The sequence below is a fragment of the Branchiostoma floridae genome, chromosome 18 (genome assembly GCF_000003815.2).
Source record: "Branchiostoma floridae strain S238N-H82 chromosome 18, Bfl_VNyyK, whole genome shotgun sequence".
Taxonomy (NCBI): domain Eukaryota; kingdom Metazoa; phylum Chordata; class Leptocardii; order Amphioxiformes; family Branchiostomatidae; genus Branchiostoma; species Branchiostoma floridae.
This window is the reverse complement of record NC_049996.1, coordinates 12,010,886-12,031,714: the sequence shown is the minus strand read 5'-3', so window position 1 is coordinate 12,031,714 and position 20,829 is coordinate 12,010,886. Positions and strand designations below refer to the sequence as shown.

The following is a 20,829-nucleotide window of genomic DNA, read 5'->3' as shown; positions in this document are numbered from 1 at the left end:
AGAATGTAACACCATTAAGCAAGTGTACAGTATGATATTTTTATATTTATAACACACATAAGCCTTATACCCTATCAACACACATAAGCCTTATACCCTATCACATGACATCTGGAAATCTAATAAAAATACATGTATCAATCTACGTGTCCAGACGCACGTGCTTATACTATAAAGTTTTTTAGCTTCTAAAACTCTCTCTATATATAAGTAAGTAATAATAGATTTTAGTTATTATTAAGTAATTGTAATTTTAGTTTTAGGGTATGTATCAGTACACAAAAATGTGCATTTAGTAAATATGTAATTGTATTGTATTTTTGCGTATGCTGTAAATGACCCTATGAAGATTACTATTTACACGATGTTTCACTAATGAGGTTTCCTGATAAACATAAACATGAAAATTGATGCAAACCTCAATGAGTACCAAACAATCATGTATAGTAGGTGTAATTATCTGGTAATCAGACCCTATATAAAATCTTGCAAATGACATATCATATTCTTCTCTGTTAACACATGTTTTTCGTAGTCTTGCCCTTGACATTGTTACACTCACCTCGTCAAAAGACGTTGTTGGACTGACCAGTTTGTGTTCAGTGAATGGCGGGAAGGCGGGGTGTGTAAGAGTCAGGCACTGTTCACAGTACGACGCTTTGCACGTCAGACAGCTTTGGGCGGCCATCTTGGGAGGGGCGCTCTTACAGAGCTGACAAGAGATTGGCTGCGATCCAGTGTTGCCCTTCAGCTTCATGTACCTTGGGATGGATGATTTTCAAATATGCATGAGTACTTCCTTTAAATAGATTCTTAAACGCACAAAAGACAATCTGATTGCCTACAAGTGCTGTGGTTTATTACACGAAAAACTGGATATTCGGTGACCTACCTGCATAAAGCATTTAGTACACCCATGACCTCCTTTAATTGGATTTCATAAACGCACAAAAGGTAATCCGATTGCATACAAGTGTTGTGGTCTATTACACGAAAAAATTAAATACTCGGCGACCTACCGGCATTAAGCATTAGTACACCCATGACCTCCTTTTTATATATAATAACTAGATTTCATAAACGCACAAAAGACAATCTGATTGTATACAAGTTTGAAATAACAATTATCTGCGGTCTGAAAGGCAGAACCCGACCATGGGATTAGGAATATGACAAAAGTGGTAGTTTAACTTCATCAGGCACATGTCATCATCAAAATTGGTATTCTGCAGCTAAAATTTGTTGATCAATAATAAATATTCAGACACACCTCTCTACTATATTTTGAAGGAGAAAATTCTTCATCAGTCCATCTAGACCACGTGTGTCCAAGGTGACGTCCTTTCGGCACGTAGGGCAGGGGAAGCTATCCGGTGTAGCCTCGGGAGCTGCATGCGCTCCCGAGCAGGCCGCTGCCTCTTCATCGTCCTGGCTAGAATCCGCCTCAGACTGAAGCAGAACTTCTGCACATCTGTGCAAAGAGACAAAATTTTCTGACACTGCATGATACAATGTCGGTGAAAGGTAAGAAACTCGTCCGTTGCAAAGAGCGATCAAGGACCATGATTATATGTCCTTGTGTTTGATTTGAGCTAGAGAATCCTTCACCCTCTGCCCTATGTCTGCATTAATCCATTAAAATACATTATACATTTAAAACAGTGAGCAGATTTTACACCTCGTTGAACAAATCTCAAGATTTAGTTGAAAAATCTCAAGATTTTTTGCTAGATCTTGAGATCTTTTTAGAAATCTCAAGATTTTTCATAACAATTTCAAGATCTTTCATGAAATCTCAAGATTCTTTACAATAATCTCAAGATTTTTCCAACTGCTTTCAAAGCATCTCAAAATGTTTCATCTCGAGATGTTTTTATAACCATCAAATTTTCGCATCAAAGGTCTTACCTGCGACACAGATTGTGATGACAAGGCAGTTGTAGCGGACACGTGAACAGTTCCAAACATACCGGACACGTCAGTTCCTCCCCTAGGCCTTCCATATTCCTGTAAGTTCATCAAACCTACACATTAGATCATGATTCCAGTTCAAACCTAATTTCATATAACCCATCCCAACTACAATGAAAAGACAATGTTAACATTAAGTACATTTAGGTCACTAAGTACATCTTTAAGCAAATGCTTTTAATGTCTTGAATGTAATGGTCAGAGTAAGATCTAATTTTCTGTATTTTCCATTTTCAACGTAGTTTCGGTGCTAGTATTATGGTCTATTACACGAAAACCTGTGTTAGATAATCGGTGCCCTGCCCTACCAGATATTCACGCCGTTGCTAATGTCTTCGGTCAGGACTTGTCCACACTTCCAGACTCTCCAGTGTACAGCTACAGAGATTCACCCGTTCAGAGACCTTGGCTACCGAATATTGCGTCTGAAACAAACGTCCTTCTCAGTTTCGACTGAACTTCCGGGTTCCCGTGAATCATTGCGAAGTCAACTTTGGCCCCCCAAATAAATATAATTGTTTAAGTGCCTTTGGCCTGTCACTGATTTTGAAGTATGCTTAGGGTGATTTCCAACGACGACGCCTAATAATTAAGATGTTAGCAGTTAGCTTGAATAATGTATATAGTAGCTGGCATAAGGTACAGAAGTGTCAAAATATCATGTATTTAACCATGGACAACACTATATATACTGTCATATGGAGTGACTAATATGGACTCCTTGCTTATTGCACGTCCCACATACTAGTAGTATTGTTAGGAAGAATGAAGCGGCCATTTAACCAAATGTAGTTCAATAGATGTCGATACGAATTGAAATGTCAAAATGAGGACTTTTCTTGACTGGCCCCTTCAAAGCATTGGAATGGAATGGTCCTAGCGAACACCGAAACCTCGTCATCATATTTACAAAAGGTCTTGGGAACAACAACGTACACGACATCTTTGAGTCGGTCAATGACAAAGTGTTTCTGAATTGGTTTTTACAACTTCCAAATCCAGTCACTGTTTAGAGATCACGGCTGGCTTATACAAGACACAATTCAACTCAACAAAATACCAGGTAATGGTTTTGCTATATCTTCTTGTAGGTATTGCATGCGGGTATTACACATATTGTTTCCTGTTATGTTCTCTCAAACCACACCTTTTTCATTCGTCTATGTAATACAAGTGGTCCAGAGGAGACGTCAACGCCTTGGTGCAAGTCACTCAACAAGCTGAGGAGACCTTATCAAGTATCAAGTAAGTATGTACATGTAATACAGTATTTGTCATTGAAACACTTGAAAATCATGTCACGTTTTCATCTGGGGTGTCAATTTTTTTCGGTGACTCAGATCATGGAGACCCGGAAGTTCAGCCGAAAATGACAGGAAATTTGGTTTCGGTCGTTACGTCACCTGTGTACTAGTCTTTATGACGGTGTCTCACATAACCAAGGAGGTTATATATATGCTGATTCTAGTGTGGCCAAAATCTGCTCATAAGAGAGAGTACTCTTGAATACATGATAAGCTACTGAACTTTCTATGCAGCAATGTTTCGATGATGAAAGTAAACATTTTCTTGCGTTTACATAGTTTGTACGCTACTGCTATAGTCTATGTCAAAAGTGCAAGATCTTTGACCGGACTATCTGTGGGTGGCGGATGTGTACTCGCCGCGGGTATTGTAAAGTACTGCGCTCTGCGACCTTTTAAAGTTGAGAAGGGAAGGGTATTTTTTTTAAACACAACAACCGGGCCTAATATGCATTGTATATGTGGCAAGGATGATCATTGTGTGACACTCTGGATACATTGTCTATTGTTTTAGCAAGGGCAACTACGCACTTACCACGCCCCAGCATCATATTTAAACTTCGACACTCCTTTTGCGACCGAAACTAAGGGTGCATTCCACTGAGTCATAGTAACAACATAGATACAAACAGTTCTAAAAGCTGACCACAGCACTCTTGAATTAAGTTACTGATTCTCTACACAATAGTGTATCAATGAGCAAAGTAGATATATGCTTGTGTTTACTTTACATAGACAATAGCAGTAGCGTAGATACTGAAACGTGAAAGTTCTATGAGCGGACTATTTGCGGGCTGCGGATGAATATTTACGGATGAATATTGTGTTCTGCGACCGAAACTTATAACAAGGGAGTCTTTGTTAAGCTCAGACGGACTCTGAACCACTTAGTCTGGGTAACTGTACGGCTGATACTCTCGGCGCTAAAACCTAGTCAAAACAGTTTGAGAGCACTCTTCAGAGTACCTGGTAAGCTAATGATCTCAATAATTTATCTATGAGCAAAACGTTACATAGACAATAGTAGCATAGGAACTATGTCAAAAGTGAAAGTTGAAATCTTAGACCCTACGAGCGGACTACATCTGTGGGTGGCGGAAGGATACTCGTGGATGAATACTGTGTTATGCTTAAACTAATTATAAGGAAACCTTTGTTATGTCTAAACGTCTTAGTAACCGTATGACCGATACTAGTGTGGCTTAACCTGACCCGTAGTTTGAGACCACTCTTGAATACCTGGTAAGCTACTGAACTTTCTATGCAATAATATAGCGATGAAAACAAAGTAGAATATTTTTAGTATTTACATAGACAATAGCATGTGCAGTAGCATAGAAACTACTAGTATGTCAACACTGTGAAAGTTCTAATGTTGACCATTATCTCAAACGTCATCCCACTGACGATAGCAATCGAATTAATGCCTTTTCAGTTGTACCGCTGTGAAATAACATACGTTTGTGCAGATCACGTAAACAAGTCTGTACTTCGATCTGGCACCCTGACTAGTTTCAAGTGCACACTGCGTGACAGCAGGGAGAAGGCAGAAGCTTTCTCATAAGGACACTCTAAGATAACTCAATCATAAATTGATAATTCTGGATAGTTCTCTTGAAATGTGATGTAAGCCTCGACAGGATCTGAAACTAAAGGCTTTTATCTACATCAGGTCAACTGTTCATCATGGGAGACCTAAAGGAGGAACTGACGTGTCCGGTGTGTTTGGAGCTGTTCACCTGTCCGATACAACTGCCATGTCATCACAACCTGTGTCGCAGGTAAGACCGACAATGCCACCACCCCCTTCTCTGACAAACAGAATTTTACATCATGATTCATATCTGTCGAACAAATGCATGTTTGTGACATTGAATTGTTATGAATCAAAAAGAAGGGGCGGATAACCGTGAAACACAGGTGCGCCATGGTCTCACCTCTTGTTGTGCCAATAGTGACGCCCAATGACAATGTGTCCCGGGGCGTATTCACGTACACCTTAGTACCTATCTACTTTCACATTCAATGCATGTGGGTACTGTTATTACCTCCGTTTAACCGGAGGTATTGTGGTCAGCTGCAATGTGTATGTTTGTTTGTCTTGGTGTGTGTCTGCAGTTGTGTGAATAGGTTTGGGGCTTTCGACTTTGACCTCACGCATGCGCAGTTCAAACCGTGAACAGCGCAGTATCAGTATTCGCTTTGCTTTAGGAATAGATTTCAAGTTAGACAAACCCAAGACGAACTCCTTGAAAACAAAACTTTTAGGTATGGAGCAACATTAATGTGGAACCGACTGCCCGTGGCGCTGCAGGCTGCCCAATCTTTATGGTCTTTCAAAAATGGCCTCTGTGATCTGATCTCCAGTTTAATGTAAAACTAGAAAAACGATCTTGGCTGTTCCATTGAATTTTGTACATTGTGTATATCTCATTAATGGCATGACCATTTTTAATTGACATGTATGTGAATATTTGATGTTTTGTATGTACGTCATTGTCATTAAGTCCTTGAAGATCAGTGGCGTGCCCTAGGCCTAGGCCACGTTACTAATGGATTTTCAAATAAAGTCTCAAAGTCTAAAGTCTCAACCGGTTTGTTTTAAAAAGAACGCCATTGGTGGGACGTCGAGGCTACGGAGACCCACAAGTACACTCTTTGTAGCCTACGCAGAGCCTTTCCGCAGACTACGGTGGTGTCCCTCTGCAGCCTACGCAGAGCCTTTCTTGTATTGGAATGTTTCGCTGCAATAGTACACAAGAACAAGAGTTTTCTTGTAACTACTGCTTAACTTTTAATGATGTAGACACAACGCATGGGTCTGTGACTACAGGTGTGCAGAAGATGTACTTCATCCTGAGACGGATTCTAGTCGGGACGATGGAGAAGTAGCGGCCCTCTCGGCAGCAGGTGCACCCAGCCCCGAGGACACCCCGGACACCTTCCCCTGCCCGATATGCCACGATGAAGTCAGCTTAGACGGACGCGGGTTGGACGGACTGAAGAAGGATTTGCTTCTTCAGCACATAGTGGACAGGTGCGTGAAAGTTTTAGTCGTTTTTATCAATGATGATTCTTAATTATTCCCAACTTGACTGACTTGCACTCTCTGTTATATCAGATTAACGACTAGTTCTATCAACTCAGAACTTTCTGCCACTCCCGCAAGCCTGACCTTTGAGTTGACACCATCTTCCCACTCACTCTCTGCCACTTCACTTAATCAAATGCCACTCCATCAAATACACACGCTGAAGACAAGACTCTGTCATGAGTCAATAATGTCGAATATAATTTATCTCAGGTATGTGGCACAGAAGAAGAAAGATGAGAAGATTCCATGCCAGCTCTGCAAAAGGCCTGCCAAGATGGCGGCCAAAAGCTGCCTGGAGTGTAAGGTGTCTTACTGTGAACAGTGCCTGGCAGTCACGCACCCTAACCACGCGCCGTTTACGGAACACGAACTCGTCGATCCAAGGACAACTTTTGACGAGGTCAGTATCGCATCATTTTTGGCGACGCCTCAGGAGCGGAGCCTGTGAGGCATTCTTGTATGTACATGATCTGTTAGAATGCAGAACTTGAAGCTGGGATGTAATGACACTAATGGCCAATTGGCAACCTTTTTCTAAGACATCCCTGAGCTGATTTGTTAATTTTTCGTAATGCCGCGCCAAAATAGCCAGTCCTACATATTTTTGAATTGTTTTTCCAGGACCAGCATGTTATGTGTCTGGACCACCCCACCAAACCAGTGGAGCTGTATTGTGTACAGGACCAGACTCCTGTGTGTACGGTCTGTAGCATTTTGGGTCGGCACAAAGAGCATGGCATGGCGGCCCTGGAGGTGGTGTTCTCTCAGAAACAGGCGGAGCTGCAGTCCCTAGTGGACCACCAGGAGGCGTGGCTGAGACAGGGAGAGGAGACGGTTGGGGAGCTGGAGGAGAAACGAGAAAATGTTGAGACTAGGTGAGATGCTGTTGATTGTCATACTTTATATTTCTTCTTAAGTTCAGGTATCTATCTAGAAAATACATTTAACAGGTAGTTTTATGTGGAAAAAGTGATGTTTGTTTTATGTGTGCATTTTTTTCACAGGGCTGCACAACTTAAGCCGAAAATCAATGAAGAATGTGACGGACTTCACCGAATCATTTTCGGGCGCAGTACGGAAATGAACCGCCAGGTGGAGCTTGCAAGGCAGGGGGACGCAGCAAAGCTAGAGGAAGCGAAGGGCAATGCAGAGGGCGCTGTGCACAAGGTACGTTCGTCGCTGGCCTACGCGCGGGAGGCCCTGGAGGAAACAGACCCCGCTAGCTTCCTGCTAACAGAAGCGGCAGTGGCGGCAAAACTTGGCAGCTCGAGAGGCATGCTAGGCACTGCCATGGCAGTCGAGCACACATATGAGGTCGATGATATAACGATCGACTTCAGTAAAACCGGAATTGAAGAAATGTTAGAGTCTCTCGACATCGGAGAGCCCCCAGAAGCCCCGACCATTCACAGTCAAGAGTGCAGCTCCAGTTTGGAAGAAGCTTACATCATATGGCAGCCCGTGGATGAGGCTGATGAATACGAGATCCGTTACAAAGTAGATGGTGTAAACCTGACTGCAACCGTTAGGGGGCGTTCATTTACAGCTAAGCAACTGAATCCTGGAACCAAGTACACATTCAGGGTCAGGTCAAGGAACGACAAAGGCACTTCTGCAGAGACAAGCATCCGGCTTGTCACAGCAGCGCCCCCTATGGCTCCAACGATCCTCGGCATGAACTGCAGCACAACCACAGAGGAAGCCTGTGTCGTGTGGGAGCCGGTTGACGACGCCTGGGCTTACGAAGTTCAATACAAAGTTGGAGACATTTTGATGTCCACCAAGGTCAAGTCCAACACATTTACAGCTAAGCAGCTAGCTCCTGGAACCAAGTACACATTCAGGATCAGGTCAATGAACGACAACGGCACTTCTGCTGAGGCAGCAAGCATACAGCTTGTCACAACAGCTCCTCCTGCTGCTCCAATGATTCTTGGCATGAACTGCAGCACAACCACAGACGAGGCTTGCCTTGAGTGGGCGTCTGTCGAGGATGCCATTGCTTACGAGGTTCTGTACAAGGTCGATGATGTTTTGATCTCCACCACAGTCAACTCCAACACATTTACAGCCAAACAACTGACTCCTGGAACCAAGTACACATTCGGCATTAGGTCAATGAACGACAACGGAGCTTCTGCTGAAGCTGGCATCGACCTTGTCACAACAGCGCCCCCTGCAGCTCCAATGATTCTCCACGCGAACTGCAGCACAACCACAGCTTGTATCGTGTGGGCTCCGGTCGCCGACGCTTCTGCATACGAGGTGTTGTACACAGTCGGAGATGCTCTGATGTCCGCCAAGGTCGATTCCAACACATTCACAGCTAAGCAGCTGACTCCAGGAACCAAGTACACATTCGAGGTCAGGTCAATGAAATACAACGTGACATCTGCAGTCAGCATCATTGAGCTTGTCACAGCAGCGCCCCCTGCGGCCCCAATGATCCTCGGCATGAACTGCAGCACAACCACAGAGGAAGCTTGTGTCGAGTGGGCTCCGGTTGCCGACGCCATCGCCTACGAGGTTTTGTACAAAGTCGACGATATTCTGATGTCCACCAAGGTCAAGTCAAACACGTTTACAGCGAAGAAACTCACTCCAGAAACAATGTACAGCTTCAATGTCAAATCCATCAGTGACATTGCAACCTCTACTCCGAGCACCATACAACTGATCACAAAAGGCCCGATCAAGTTCCGCCTTGACCCAAACACAGTCGACATGTGTTATCTCCAGGTGTCAACCGGGAATGATTGCGTTAAAGTGTACAAAACCGGACATTTGGTTAATGCATTTCTCGGGGACACCCCAGTGACCAATGGCAGGCAATACTGGGAAGTCAGTGTAGACAGCATATCTTACAGCGTGGGCGTGGCCTACGGAGACATGCCACGAGACAAGGACATACGACTGACGTCAAGGTCATGGGCGTTCGATCGGCACGGGACATCCTACTACATCCAGCACGACTGTAAAGTAGTGGACTACTACGAGAAGTACGTGAAGCATCCGACCAAGATCGGGGTGCTGGTGGACCACGGCTTGGGCGAGCTGTCCTTCTACGATGCGGACAAACGGAGTCTGATCTTCCACCACAAGACCAACGGCTTCAAACAGCCCCTGTACCCGGCATTCTCCCTGTGGCACGGCTCTATCAGCGTGCACACTGGCATCATCTGTCCATATTGAATAAGCTTGTTCACGGTTTGAAGTGCGAATGCGCAGTGTGATGCATTGTGGGTAAAATGTCAAAGTGAAAGACCCCTGTTAAGGTTCCGGGTCGGAGTTCAAATCTGACCGGAGTTGGCGGAAGGGTGGTGTAATAGGCCGGAAGTGCGCTGTTGTCTCCCTAACTTTTGCTCCCTATGGCTTGGTGATCGTTATAGCTGAGCATAGATTTGTCGTATTTTCTGAAAAGCCCGTGGGTTGTATTGTTTTTGTGCGAGGAGTAGTTGGTCGGCCAGCGAAACCATTTTTGTATTAGTCCGCTGCAACGGTGATGCGGTTTTTTCGCCTGATGACCCAAATAGCGGCGTTTTTCATGCGATTTCGAAGAAATGACGTCATCGGAGATTGCAAAAAAGTTATCACATGGAATTTTTTTATTTTCATTTTGCACAAACATGAAGAATTTAGCTTCTCTACCACGTAGGCCGTTATCCTGGGAAAATTCGTTTTTTCCAAGCAGCTTCGATCAAAAAAGGGTTAAAAAATGATAGTTTTCGGGTCCAAAATTAAAATTTTGCTACATATTCTAACCAAAATAAAGAGGCAACAGACGGTACCAATAGGTTTGTCGGAAAGAGACAGTAAACGGCTTTCCGCCATATTGATTAAGTTTCGCGTCCTACGTTTACTAGCGGAACTGTAGCCCTTCGGCCTGAGGCTGCCTGCCAACCTCCGAAATCGTAAAAGAAACTCCGGTCCGAGACCTTAATAGGGCGGCGCTTGTACCTTATATGACGTCATAGATGACGTAATTTCGACGCATTTTAAAGTTTCCATCAGATGTCGTTATATTGTGTAAAAACAAACACCGTTTTTCATTTTTCTAGTTAAAAAGTCAGCATATTCATGTACAGGCCCTAGGCGCCCCCCTCCCCCTTTTTCACCCCCCCCCCCTTAGAACTACCATTACGGGCAACTTTAATCGATTCTGGCGGGCAGAATTTTCCAAAATCATATCTTTCTCTATGTCATTTGATTGGAGCCGACCTCTGTCGTTCACCTATCGCATATGTTCGCGATGCCGTGCATTAGTATGACTTAAATGGGCATTAAAGCTGAAATCTTGGTGCTTTAAGCCCTAACTTAAGGAGAAACTGGGTTTACTGACTTTCGGTTCATAGCTCCTTAACGCGGCGATCTTTTTTTCTTTCGGTGGTATGTAGTAATAGCCTATTAAAAGCACTACACATCTTTGCCGCGCTTATTCCAACTGCCCGCTTCTAGCGCCGACAATAAGATCCAGTTTGTGCTTTTCACTGTGTAAGAATGCATTCTTGCACACATTTGGGGCGCATTGTGCTTCTTAAGGGGCCGTTCACGGCGAAGTAGTTAAGAGTTTGGTGTCGGACGCGTTTGATTCTGAAAGTGTGAGATCTGGTCTACTGCTCCATGTCAAAATCTGGCACATTCTTCATTTTACTTACAAGCGACGAACTTAAAACGCGACCCCCTGCTGTTTTCCTTGAGCAACCTCTGACGTCACTCCGTGACGTCAGCGATGCCAACTTTTAAAGACGGTTTTCTACCGATGTGTAGCACCGAAACGACGGAGAGTGCACATACTTTCCCGGACAAGATTATGGGCAAACTTTGCACCCCATTTTATCCGTTTACAGAAAAGCGATGTCAGAAAAAAGCATGTTTTTTAATGTTTCTGTATTATAACGTAGGTTCAATATGCATCTAGGCTTGATAGCCTCAAAATACAGTGTTTTTGACCTGACTTTAAACCGCTCCTGTGGGAAAAGTAACCATCGGAGACAAACCAAATTTGGACATATGGTAGATATGAACTTTTTAAGTAATAAAAGTACATATTGAGAAAAAATGTCCCTCTTAAGGTTCCGGGTCGGAGTTCAAATCTGACCGGAGTTGGCGGAAGGGTGGTGTAATAGGCCGGAAGTGCGCTGTTGTCTCCCTAACTTTTGCTCCCTATGGCTTGGTGATCGTTATAGCTGAGCATAGATTTGTCGTATTTTCTGAAAAGCCCGTGGGTTGTATTGTTTTTGTGCGAGGAGTAGTTGGTCGGCCAGCGAAACCATTTTTGTATTAGTCCGCTGCAACGGTGATGCGGTTTTTTCGCCTGATGACCCAAATAGCGGCGTTTTTCATGCGATTTCGAAGAAATGACGTCATCGGAGATTGCAAAAAAGTTATCACATGGAATTTTTTTATTTTCATTTTGCACAAACATGAAGAATTTAGCTTCTCTACCACGTAGGCCGTTATCCTGGGAAAATTCGTTTTTTCCAAGCAGCTTCGATCAAAAAAGGGTTAAAAAATGATAGTTTTCGGGTCCAAAATTAAAATTTTGCTACATATTCTAACCAAAATAAAGAGGCAACAGACGGTACCAATAGGTTTGTCGGAAAGAGACAGTAAACGGCTTTCCGCCATATTGATTAAGTTTCGCGTCCTACGTTTACTAGCGGAACTGTAGCCCTTCGGCCTGAGGCTGCCTGCCAACCTCCGAAATCGTAAAAGAAACTCCGGCCCGAGACCTTAAAACATAAAGAATGACAATGGTGTATGTTTGATTAGTGGGGCCTTCAAATTCTCATATAACCCACGATGCATCACACTACGCTTGTATACTTCAAACCATGAAGTATCTTTTACTCTTGTTCATGGCCAGGGCCACATGTCATTTCTATATAAGCTTGAAATCATCAAGATATAGCCAATGTACAAGATAAAGCCAAGGTACACAAAGATGCTTTTGATCTAAGATCTTTACAGATTAATCATGTATATGAATGTACTAGGATGCTATGTATTGTCTTCGATCTGTGTGTTTGTTTGTTTCTTTGAAAATATTTCATGGAGGTATGAAATGTTCCATTCATTGTCAATCCTGTGTGTAACTTGATAATACACTTAAGTATTAGCTGCACTGTTAAGGTCTGCCAGACAATAGTAATTAGCAAAGGATGTGTGTAAGTCGTACATGTGTAGAAATGTTCTAGTGGGTGTGTAAAAGACAATAGAGGTAACTGTTTAAAAGACATTATTGCTTTATAGTTTGAAAACTAATTTGGTTTTAACAGCGATGAAATGTTGTGAATCTGTACTGTAGTAGACGCAAATATTGTGTTATTTTCCCTTAAACAGGTATATTGCGTTTACATATAATCATGTAGATAACACCATACTTGTGTATCTCACACACGCATGCTGTATTTGTTTGTGAATAACCAGTAAATGTTTGCTAAGCATAAAGCCGATTCCCTGATTGGCTGGCCGCTGGTTAGAGGCCACGCCAACAAAGTGGAAACCTCAGCCCAGTGCCTTTCCAAAGTGTATCACAGGCCGCGGGCGAGGTCTTAAGTAGGAGAGTGACTTATTTGTAACCTTGAAACATATGACGTCAAATTCAACCTTTTCCTGACGAGGAATTGTGATAAGTTTGGTATCATATCTCAAGCTAGTAGTTATACCACTTGCAAAATGTAGAAGAATACTTTGTCGACTTTTCTTTCCTCCAAAACATGCCGATGCATGTGTGAGGGAAGTTAGTGGCAGACTTAGCTCAAAATAAAGCACACAAAAAAGAGACTTACCGCAAATTGTCCAAATGTCTTCATCTTGTACCCAACTGTATCACTACTTATTTACTCTCAAGCTAGATTATGAAGGGCGGTCGACAAAGAACGCAAACATTGATTGATTGATGATGTCCATTTCCCGGTTTTCTGCTGTATGAAGCATTTAAGGCATTAAGATAGCGCACACGTATTTTCATAGGAAGATCCCATGCTGAGCAGCTTCTTAAAAAAGTATAGAAGCGCAATATTTCATCGACAAAAAGGCGGACGCGACAGATCCGATCCATAAGCCTTTACATGGTTCCAACTGCGTATGCGCGGGATAATGTTTTATGGGTTATGTGTCAAAGAAGAAGCTCTCTATATATTTGGATAACTTGTAAACAATTCCTATCCGCACTATATGCTGTATACCATGTCCAGACATGTCTCTGTTGTCGTCAACTTTGATATATTATTCCCACTCACATGCGCAGTTAGAACCGTGAAACATCTTATTACCAGACAACGTTTTATTCTCCATTTTCAGACTGTTTTCGGGAACGCTTTTCCTTCTCTTTGTGTGCATCCAGCACGGCTACCGCCTCCTCGACCTGAAAAACGGAATTGAAAATGTATTTGGTGTCAGTATCTAGACAAGAAGCCATCGTCGTAAATTCGTTATCGTAACCTGAAACCAATCATAGCTTCATCACTTGTGATCCGAATGTGCAAGTTAACTGTCACAGGGTTTACTTTGGACTTTCTTTTCTAAAGTTAAATCACTGCTTAATCGCATAGACAGAGGAAAGTCTCGGCACACACCTTAGCGTTGAAAGACGCGCGGCTGTCCAACATGTGTAACAACTCGGCGTTGTCGATTTCCAGGAGCATGCCCGTGATCTTACCGGCAAGGTAGGGATGAGACTCCTGTGAACGTGAAGGAAAAAAAAAATTAGAACTAGCTTACAACAGATTTCATAATCCGCAGATACATACGTAAGGGCATTTATACATCGGTATAATTGATAACAGATTATACTCCCAAAAGCAGTTAGCTGCTCAAGCAGCTGGATATGATTTTGGAAGCAGTCAGATGTTTCAGACAGCATCCACTAGCTTTCGTCAGTATTAGATCCAGTTGCTTGAGTAACTGTTTTTTGGCGTATCTTATAACGTCGATGTAACCTATTAAACAGTTTTTGTTCTTGCATTTGTGATAATCATAATACTAAGCACAGAACTGATCCGGGACGGTGTGGGGCAATGACCCTAATTGACGCAGGCGCAGAAGGCCCAAAATGAGTCCATACAGTATTTTAGCCTATTTTCGACTTTTAGCAGGAAAATGTAAGTATCATTTCATATTGGTGAGACAGTGTAGGTTGAAAATTTTCAGATTCAGCAAAAAAAACAAGGTTTTGGTTAATTTTTCGGCCTGTGCTGACCCCTATTTTGAAGTGGTCAGTCCCTAAAAGGAAGTCATGAAAAGGCAAGATGGTGGTACTTGTAGTTTTGACCGCTGAAATATCTTGCGCTGGTCAGAAAGTTTAAAGATGAGACTTTTGGACACTTGAGATAGCGGGCTGCTGTGTGGGGTGAGTTCTTATGACCTGGAATGTTCACGTATGAGATTATGACACCCTGAACTTGCTAATTTTTACCTTATCGCCAATACAGATTTCCATTAGTGTTCACTGCTCTGTGCGATACCGACTTCCAACCACATTTGACCCACTGCAGAGTACAACTGGGACGGGGGGCGATACATACTTCCAACCACTTTAACCCATTGCAAAAGTAAACTGGGAAGGTGGGCGATACCGACTTCAAATCATCTTTGACCCACTGCAGAGCAGAACCGAGACGGGGGCGATACAGACATTTGACCAACCTCCTTGCTTTGACCTACTACGCACGTTACACTTTGAAATGTAACGTGTTGAATCGGGTCATTAGTTTTGATTTTACCTGGACGATTGGAAAGATCCGCTCTCCCAACATTTGCTTTTGCTCCTGAGGCGGGAACGCGTCCAAGATGGCGGCCGTGAGAGGCTCTTCTCGCAATGGATGCTGGGCCATGGTCCGCTGTTTTTCCTATTGTCAGAAAAGTGTAATAAAGGTTAGGCCAACCGAACAGTAGTTTAAAGCCCTTTCATAATAGACCTTCATGCTAAAATAACTATGAACTGTACTTCCTGTCACTCCCTCTCGCAACTTTTACCTTTGCGATGACACCATCTTCCCACTAACTTCATGTCCCTCTACTGACCGTGTATTCAAATAGCTATATACACATGTATATATATATATATATATATATATATATATATATATATATATATATATACGAACACACAAGAACACAGGCCGAACCCAAGAAGGCAACAATACAACTTACCAGTCCAGTAAAGAGCTTTAAGGAGCCCTGCCACAGAGAGAATGCCGGATAGACCGGATCTGTGAACGTGGTCTTGTGTGTGCAGATGACTGTTCCTCTGTCCGCATTGTACACGCAGATTTGCCCGGCATCGTAGTCCAAGAGCACGCCGATCTTGGACGGTACAATGTCGACCTCGTGACGGGAGACGGTTCTCTCGTTGTGATGGAACGTCTGCGTTTTCTCGTGTTGAACAAATGCCCATGATTTGTTGGTGTCCCGAATGTCCCTGTCCCTGGGCATGCTTGCGTAGGCGACACCAACGGCGAAGTGTGCTCCAGCCCCGCTTACCTCCCAGTAGTGAACTCCGCTGGTGACTTGTTGGTCCCCCAAAACTGTGTTCCCATCGGTGAACCGTGCGGAGAAATCGCCCCGGTTGTCCTCGCGGTCGGTCACTGCTACGCGTGTGTTCTGGCCGGAAAACGTGAGGAATCGCCCGGCCGTTTTGGGATCAAACCTGAACTTGAAACCATACCCTTCCGTCACCAGGTGGATAATGCTCGGTAGAGACGATCCAGCCACATTTCTGGCCCGAATTTCGAACCCATACTCCGTTGTTGGCTTCAGATAGCCCGCCGTGAATGAGCAAGTACGCACAACCGCGACCACTTGGCGGCCTCCAACTGTATACCGAACTTCATATTCATCCGCGTTGTGAACAGGTTGCCATGAGATGTAAATTTCTTGCATAGAAGAACTGCAAAGGTCATCCAAGATTGTTGGCTGCGCTGGTGGATGTCGGACGCCAGGAGGCGCTCCTACGTGAGGAGGACATGTGGGGTATGTCGTCGCGACCTGTGCAGGGGGTAAATAGCCTCCAGCAGCAAACGTTGATACGGGTTGACCTTGACTTGCGGGCTGACGGATCTTCATCATTCCTTGTTGTCCTTGCGGCGGACATGTGCAGTGCACTGCTGTAGGTACCGCAGTAAACGCTGGTGTTGAAGCTGGAAATGTGTGAAAAGGAGGCCCATGGACAACAGGATAGCCTGGTGTAGCTAAAGGCGCATGCTGCTGCACATACGGACTCATAGGCGTGGGGAAGCCATGCGGCGGAGTGAAAACTGCAGGGGCGGACCTTTTATGTATGTTCATGGTTTCTATCACTTGTTTTTGCTGACTGAAGTCAACGGTGAGCTTGTCGATGGAACAGGCGACGTTTTCTGCATTCGTGCCGAAAATGTGGCCCATTCTGCGGATTTCTGCCATTACAGGCGCCGATGACTGCAGAAAATTAGCATGGTCTGTCTCGTGGAGCAAGTCTTCTGCCTTGCTCAGTGACGCATGCGCCTTGGGAATGTTGTCCTGGACATCACGTATTAGTCTCGCGAGATTTGCGGTGTCGCCGCTGCTGACTACCGCCACCTGACGGTCCATCTCGGTATTACGTCTGCTGATGCGGTCGACCAAGTCATCACATTCCTCCTCGATCCTGGACTTCAGATCCGCTGCCCTATAAAATGCAAACAATACCCTTTAGAACAAATAAAAACATGTTAGTGAACAAAATTAGACATGAATTCCCTATGTATCGATTTAAACTTCCGTAGGGTTACAAAACCTGCATGCATGACACTGCACGTCTGGTAAAAATACTAAAATGATGATAAGTTTGCGCCCACTCGACTTCAAAATCCAAGATGGCGGCGCCCAAAGACGCCGACGAAGACAGAACATGTTTTGCTATCGCAGACCTGTGATGATCGGAAAGCCGGTGATTTCTCAACGTACCTGTTCTTCACATTCTCTTGTTTCTCCTGGAGCCTCTGGACCATCTCCTCCCCCTCTGACAACCACGCCCCCAGGCGGTCCACCCTGACCTGCAGCTCGGCCCGTCTCTGGGAGAACACCTCCTCCAGGGCCGCCATGTTGTGCTGCTTGTGTCTGCCCACCTTCTCACACAGCAGACACACGGGAGTCTGGTCCTGCACACAGTACATCTCCACTGGTCTGGTGGGGTGGTCGGGGCACAGCACCGTCTGTGGGTGGTAATAAAAACAGTTTAAAGTTTTGATTAATAAAAGCAACAAAAACGATGTCTAAAATTTATTTTTGAGCCCTGGTCTTCGTCAAGTTGTAGTTGCCTGCCACTCTCGACAAATGAATTTTCGTAAAATAAAATCATGATCAGTTTATTGGGTCAGTGATGCTTGGAAAGCCTGTATCAGCCCCCGTCCCGCCGTGAACATACTAGGCTATCATGATGATGATCACACAAATCAAGAGGACCAAGTATCGTATGTAGGTTCTTAGGACTTTTTTTGCGTTCAGTCGTTGTGATTTTTGTTCGTACCTTTTTAAACGAAGTCCGTGGGTTGATCAACGTGTGTTCCGAAAACGGCGGGCGGGGCGGGTGGGTTAGAGCCAGGCACAGTTCACAGTACCGCACCGTACACACCGTACAGGTCTTAACGGCTATTCTGGGAGGGTCTTCCTCACACAGCTGACAGGGAAGCTGTGACTGTTCCTCGCCATTGCTTGTGAACTCTTTGCAGCTACAACAAAGGGAAATAAGGTTGCAGGCTTGGAGAGAGCGAAAATAAACACGAAAGTATCTTTCTTTTTAATGCAAACGGGTCTTCAATTTGAAAAAAAAATCCAATAAAGAAACTTGCATATTAAATTATGAACATTATTAACAGCCTGCTATCAAGAAGCCATATACAGTAAAACGTTTATGATAAGATGTGAATAGATTATGGTACATGTACATTACTTTCTCATAACAGTCTTTCCCATTCACATCCTTACCTGTTCTCCATGACGGGTGACTGGGGCTGAGAATTAATCCGCGGCTCATCTGCTGAGTCCTGTCCATCCGAGGGGACAAATTCCTCGTACGAGGGACACGGGGAGCTGGTCGTCAGGTCTTCGGGGACAGGCTCACTTGTTGCCGAGCACTTTTCTCCGTCTGTATCACCATTTCCTTCCATTGTGTGTACTGTTTACAAAGTCAACACAAACACATTCGCTAGTAGAATTTCGATACCAATGTAATTGTTCAGACCGTGTTGCTCTAGTATAGTTTTACACAAAAGCATTATCAGAACATGAAAATAGTTTCACCATAACTACAGTTTCGTACTTCGTACTCGCAGTAGACTTGTTGGTGTGTAACAAGTTGACTTTAACGTTCGTTATTGTCATGACAACAGATGCATGTACCATAGAACAGTAGTTATGATGTGTACCGAAGAGAATTGCGCTCTACAACGCCAAGAAAAGGCGCGATCGAACAGTTCTGGCAACTTCTGCAAAAAGTCTTACAGTAGTCAAAACGTGCAAGAAGAAGAGTCACAGAACTTACAGTACTCCATTCATACGTCGAACGTTTCAGTACATAAATTCCTCACCTAGTCGGTAGCTGGTTTCCTTTATATTTAGTGGCTCGTACTTTGATGAAATGATGTTTTCCTTGGTTACATGTAACTGTTACAGTAGAGCGCGGACAGGTACGAAAGCACTGACCACCGAAACTACGCATGAACTTCCGGGTTCCCATAAGCCTTTGCGACTGCTGTCAAGTTCCTAAAAACATGTTAAGTTACATATGAAAGTAGCAAAGTTCCTCTTGTATACTCTCCAGAGGAATGACTAAATTCTGTTGAAATAGATACCTTCTCCTGTAAAAAGGAAAAGTATTATGTGTTCAACGTGCATTCCGACCAGAAAAACAACATTGAAGTTTATATCATCTCGCAAGGTGGCGCTTTTCTCAAGTTCGACCATATACGGAAAAAACACCATAGTGAGTCCGGTTTTTGGTGAAATGTTTCTTACATATGCTTGGGGATGAAGATTTGTTTAAACTTTTGATTTATGCGTCTAAAGCTCTAACCGTGTGAAAAGGATTCTTTTATCAATACTCTCACAAAACTTCCATATATAGCAGCGGGTTTACTCATACCAACGCCCACACAACAGGCTACGTTTTTAGACTAATCCTGGCACTGCTCAATGTCTCTACAGACTGGCTCAGGTATTTGGGCAATTCAGCCTCGAATTCAGTCTTTTTAGCTACATACATTTGTAGCCGCTTTACAGTGACCGTTGGAAGCGGACAAAAACTTTCTAACAAGACTGGTTTCTAGGCTATCGTTACCCGCGTAGCGACCGTTGGGAGTAGCCTAGAGTCCAGCCTTGTATTAAAGCTTTGGTCGCTAGCGACTGTTGACCACTGTTGGGAGAGGGTCAAATAGAATTAAAGCTATCAAGTAAGTCTGGATTTCAGGCTAAAGGCAAGCCTGGTCCCCTGCCGTATTATAGCTTCCGAGTCTCTTCTGTCCTCTCCGCAAATACGGAGAGGACAGATGAGTCTCAAGAGCTATCATACCGCTGGATACCAGGCTAGCTAAAGGCTAATCTCCAAGCAGATCCACAGTGGCTTAATATAGTATCAAACCCACCGTGCCCGTTTGACTCCCTTTGCCCAGCTCTTCTTCTTGGCTAGCTTAGATACTATCTTATGGCACCGTAGGATCTGCTTGGAGATTAGCTAAAGGCAGCAAGCGGGGGTGTGGCTTGTAGCGCTCGTGACGTCATTGTTTACCTTGAACACGCTGAGTCAGACCTGCCCACGGACCAGTCCATTCACTCGTACGGCACTTCCCGTCTCACCACGCGAGCACTGCTCACACAGACATACCGACATTTTCAAACCAGGCTCAGCACCGAACGGTCGGTTTTAGAACCATGGCGAGAACGTGGACAGCTTTGCTGACATTGTGGTGTGCGGTTCAAGTTCACACGCAAACAACAGGTACGTTAGCGTTACACAGTCGGACTATTGTTTCTACAAACACACATGTCTGGATCCATTGTGTGGGACTATAGCTAGCCGTTGAGCAAGATTTTAGTTCACGCTTGTATATATATTTTAGGACAAGCTACGCGGTCTGGATTTCTTCAAACTACAGCTCTTTAGCCCTCTAAACAGTGTACAGTCTTAGACCACAAATTAAGAAGTCGGAGAGGCCAACTTAAGGGCGTACGTTCTTTTTAATAGAAGGCTGAATTTATCCTTGAAAATCATACGCTGTGGAAAATTACATAGAGTTTATTGTGGTATTTTGTCATGGAAGCAACGTCGGTTATTTTGGCAATAGCTATTTACGAAAGTGAAGGGAGAAGTGATAGCGTGTTTGGTGTGTGATTCATAATCAATTAACCTCAAAATTTCTATATTAGAGTCTCAGACCTGTTCCTAAAACTAGAATTTCCAAAGCAGAGGTTTGGGGATTTTGGGGGTCCTGTCTGTGCTTCACA

General features: G+C 43.9%; 5 protein-coding genes across 6 annotated transcripts in view; 3 read left to right on the top strand and 2 right to left on the bottom strand.

The window, feature by feature from the left end:
* Positions 1–2,324, bottom strand: part of LOC118405415 (E3 ubiquitin-protein ligase Midline-1-like) — a 4,891-nt gene extending 2,567 nt beyond the window's left edge. Inside the window, exons 1-4 of the mRNA XM_035804913.1 lie at positions 2,280–2,324; positions 1,909–2,007; positions 1,271–1,471; positions 563–761 (exon numbers count right to left, since the gene is read on the bottom strand). Of these exons, the coding sequence (XP_035660806.1) occupies positions 563–761; positions 1,271–1,471; positions 1,909–2,003 (495 nt within the window). The 5' untranslated portion in view covers positions 2,004–2,007; positions 2,280–2,324. The remainder of the gene's footprint in view (positions 1–562; positions 762–1,270; positions 1,472–1,908; positions 2,008–2,279) is intronic.
* Positions 2,325–4,200: 1,876 nt separating this feature from the next.
* LOC118405414 (E3 ubiquitin-protein ligase Midline-1-like) lies at positions 4,201–6,817 on the top strand. The gene is made up of 4 exons (XM_035804912.1): positions 4,201–4,244; positions 4,948–5,056; positions 6,109–6,312; positions 6,580–6,817. Exons 2-4 carry the CDS (start codon positions 4,962–4,964, stop codon positions 6,815–6,817), a joined length of 537 nt encoding a protein of 178 aa, XP_035660805.1. The 5' UTR covers positions 4,201–4,244; positions 4,948–4,961.
* Positions 6,818–6,997: 180 nt separating this feature from the next.
* On the top strand, positions 6,998–13,166 carry LOC118406249 (E3 ubiquitin-protein ligase Midline-1-like). Its single transcript, XM_035806177.1, has 3 exons — positions 6,998–7,244; positions 7,374–9,639; positions 12,103–13,166. Exons 1-2 carry the CDS (start codon positions 7,003–7,005, stop codon positions 9,559–9,561), a joined length of 2,430 nt encoding a protein of 809 aa, XP_035662070.1. The 5' UTR covers positions 6,998–7,002; the 3' UTR covers positions 9,562–9,639; positions 12,103–13,166.
* A 476-nt stretch (positions 13,167–13,642) lies between these two features.
* LOC118406094 (E3 ubiquitin-protein ligase Midline-1-like) lies at positions 13,643–18,704 on the bottom strand. Its single transcript, XM_035805955.1, has 7 exons — positions 18,316–18,704; positions 17,858–18,059; positions 17,296–17,543; positions 15,526–17,017; positions 15,096–15,221; positions 13,950–14,054; positions 13,643–13,738 (listed from the first exon to the last, which is right to left on the bottom strand). The coding sequence occupies exons 1-7, from the start codon at positions 18,495–18,497 to the stop codon at positions 13,658–13,660; spliced, it is 2,436 nt and encodes an 811-aa protein (XP_035661848.1). The 5' UTR covers positions 18,498–18,704; the 3' UTR covers positions 13,643–13,657.
* Positions 18,705–20,000: 1,296 nt separating this feature from the next.
* The window catches only part of LOC118405604 (adhesion G protein-coupled receptor L1-like), a 31,467-nt gene continuing 30,638 nt past the window's right edge, over positions 20,001–20,829 (top strand). The window contains exon 1 of one of the 2 annotated variants that reach the window (XM_035805150.1): positions 20,001–20,323. In XM_035805150.1, coding sequence (XP_035661043.1) covers positions 20,257–20,323 — 67 coding nt within the window. In that variant the 5' untranslated portion in view covers positions 20,001–20,256. The remainder of the gene's footprint in view (positions 20,324–20,829) is intronic. The other variant, XM_035805151.1, reaches the window with a different exon arrangement.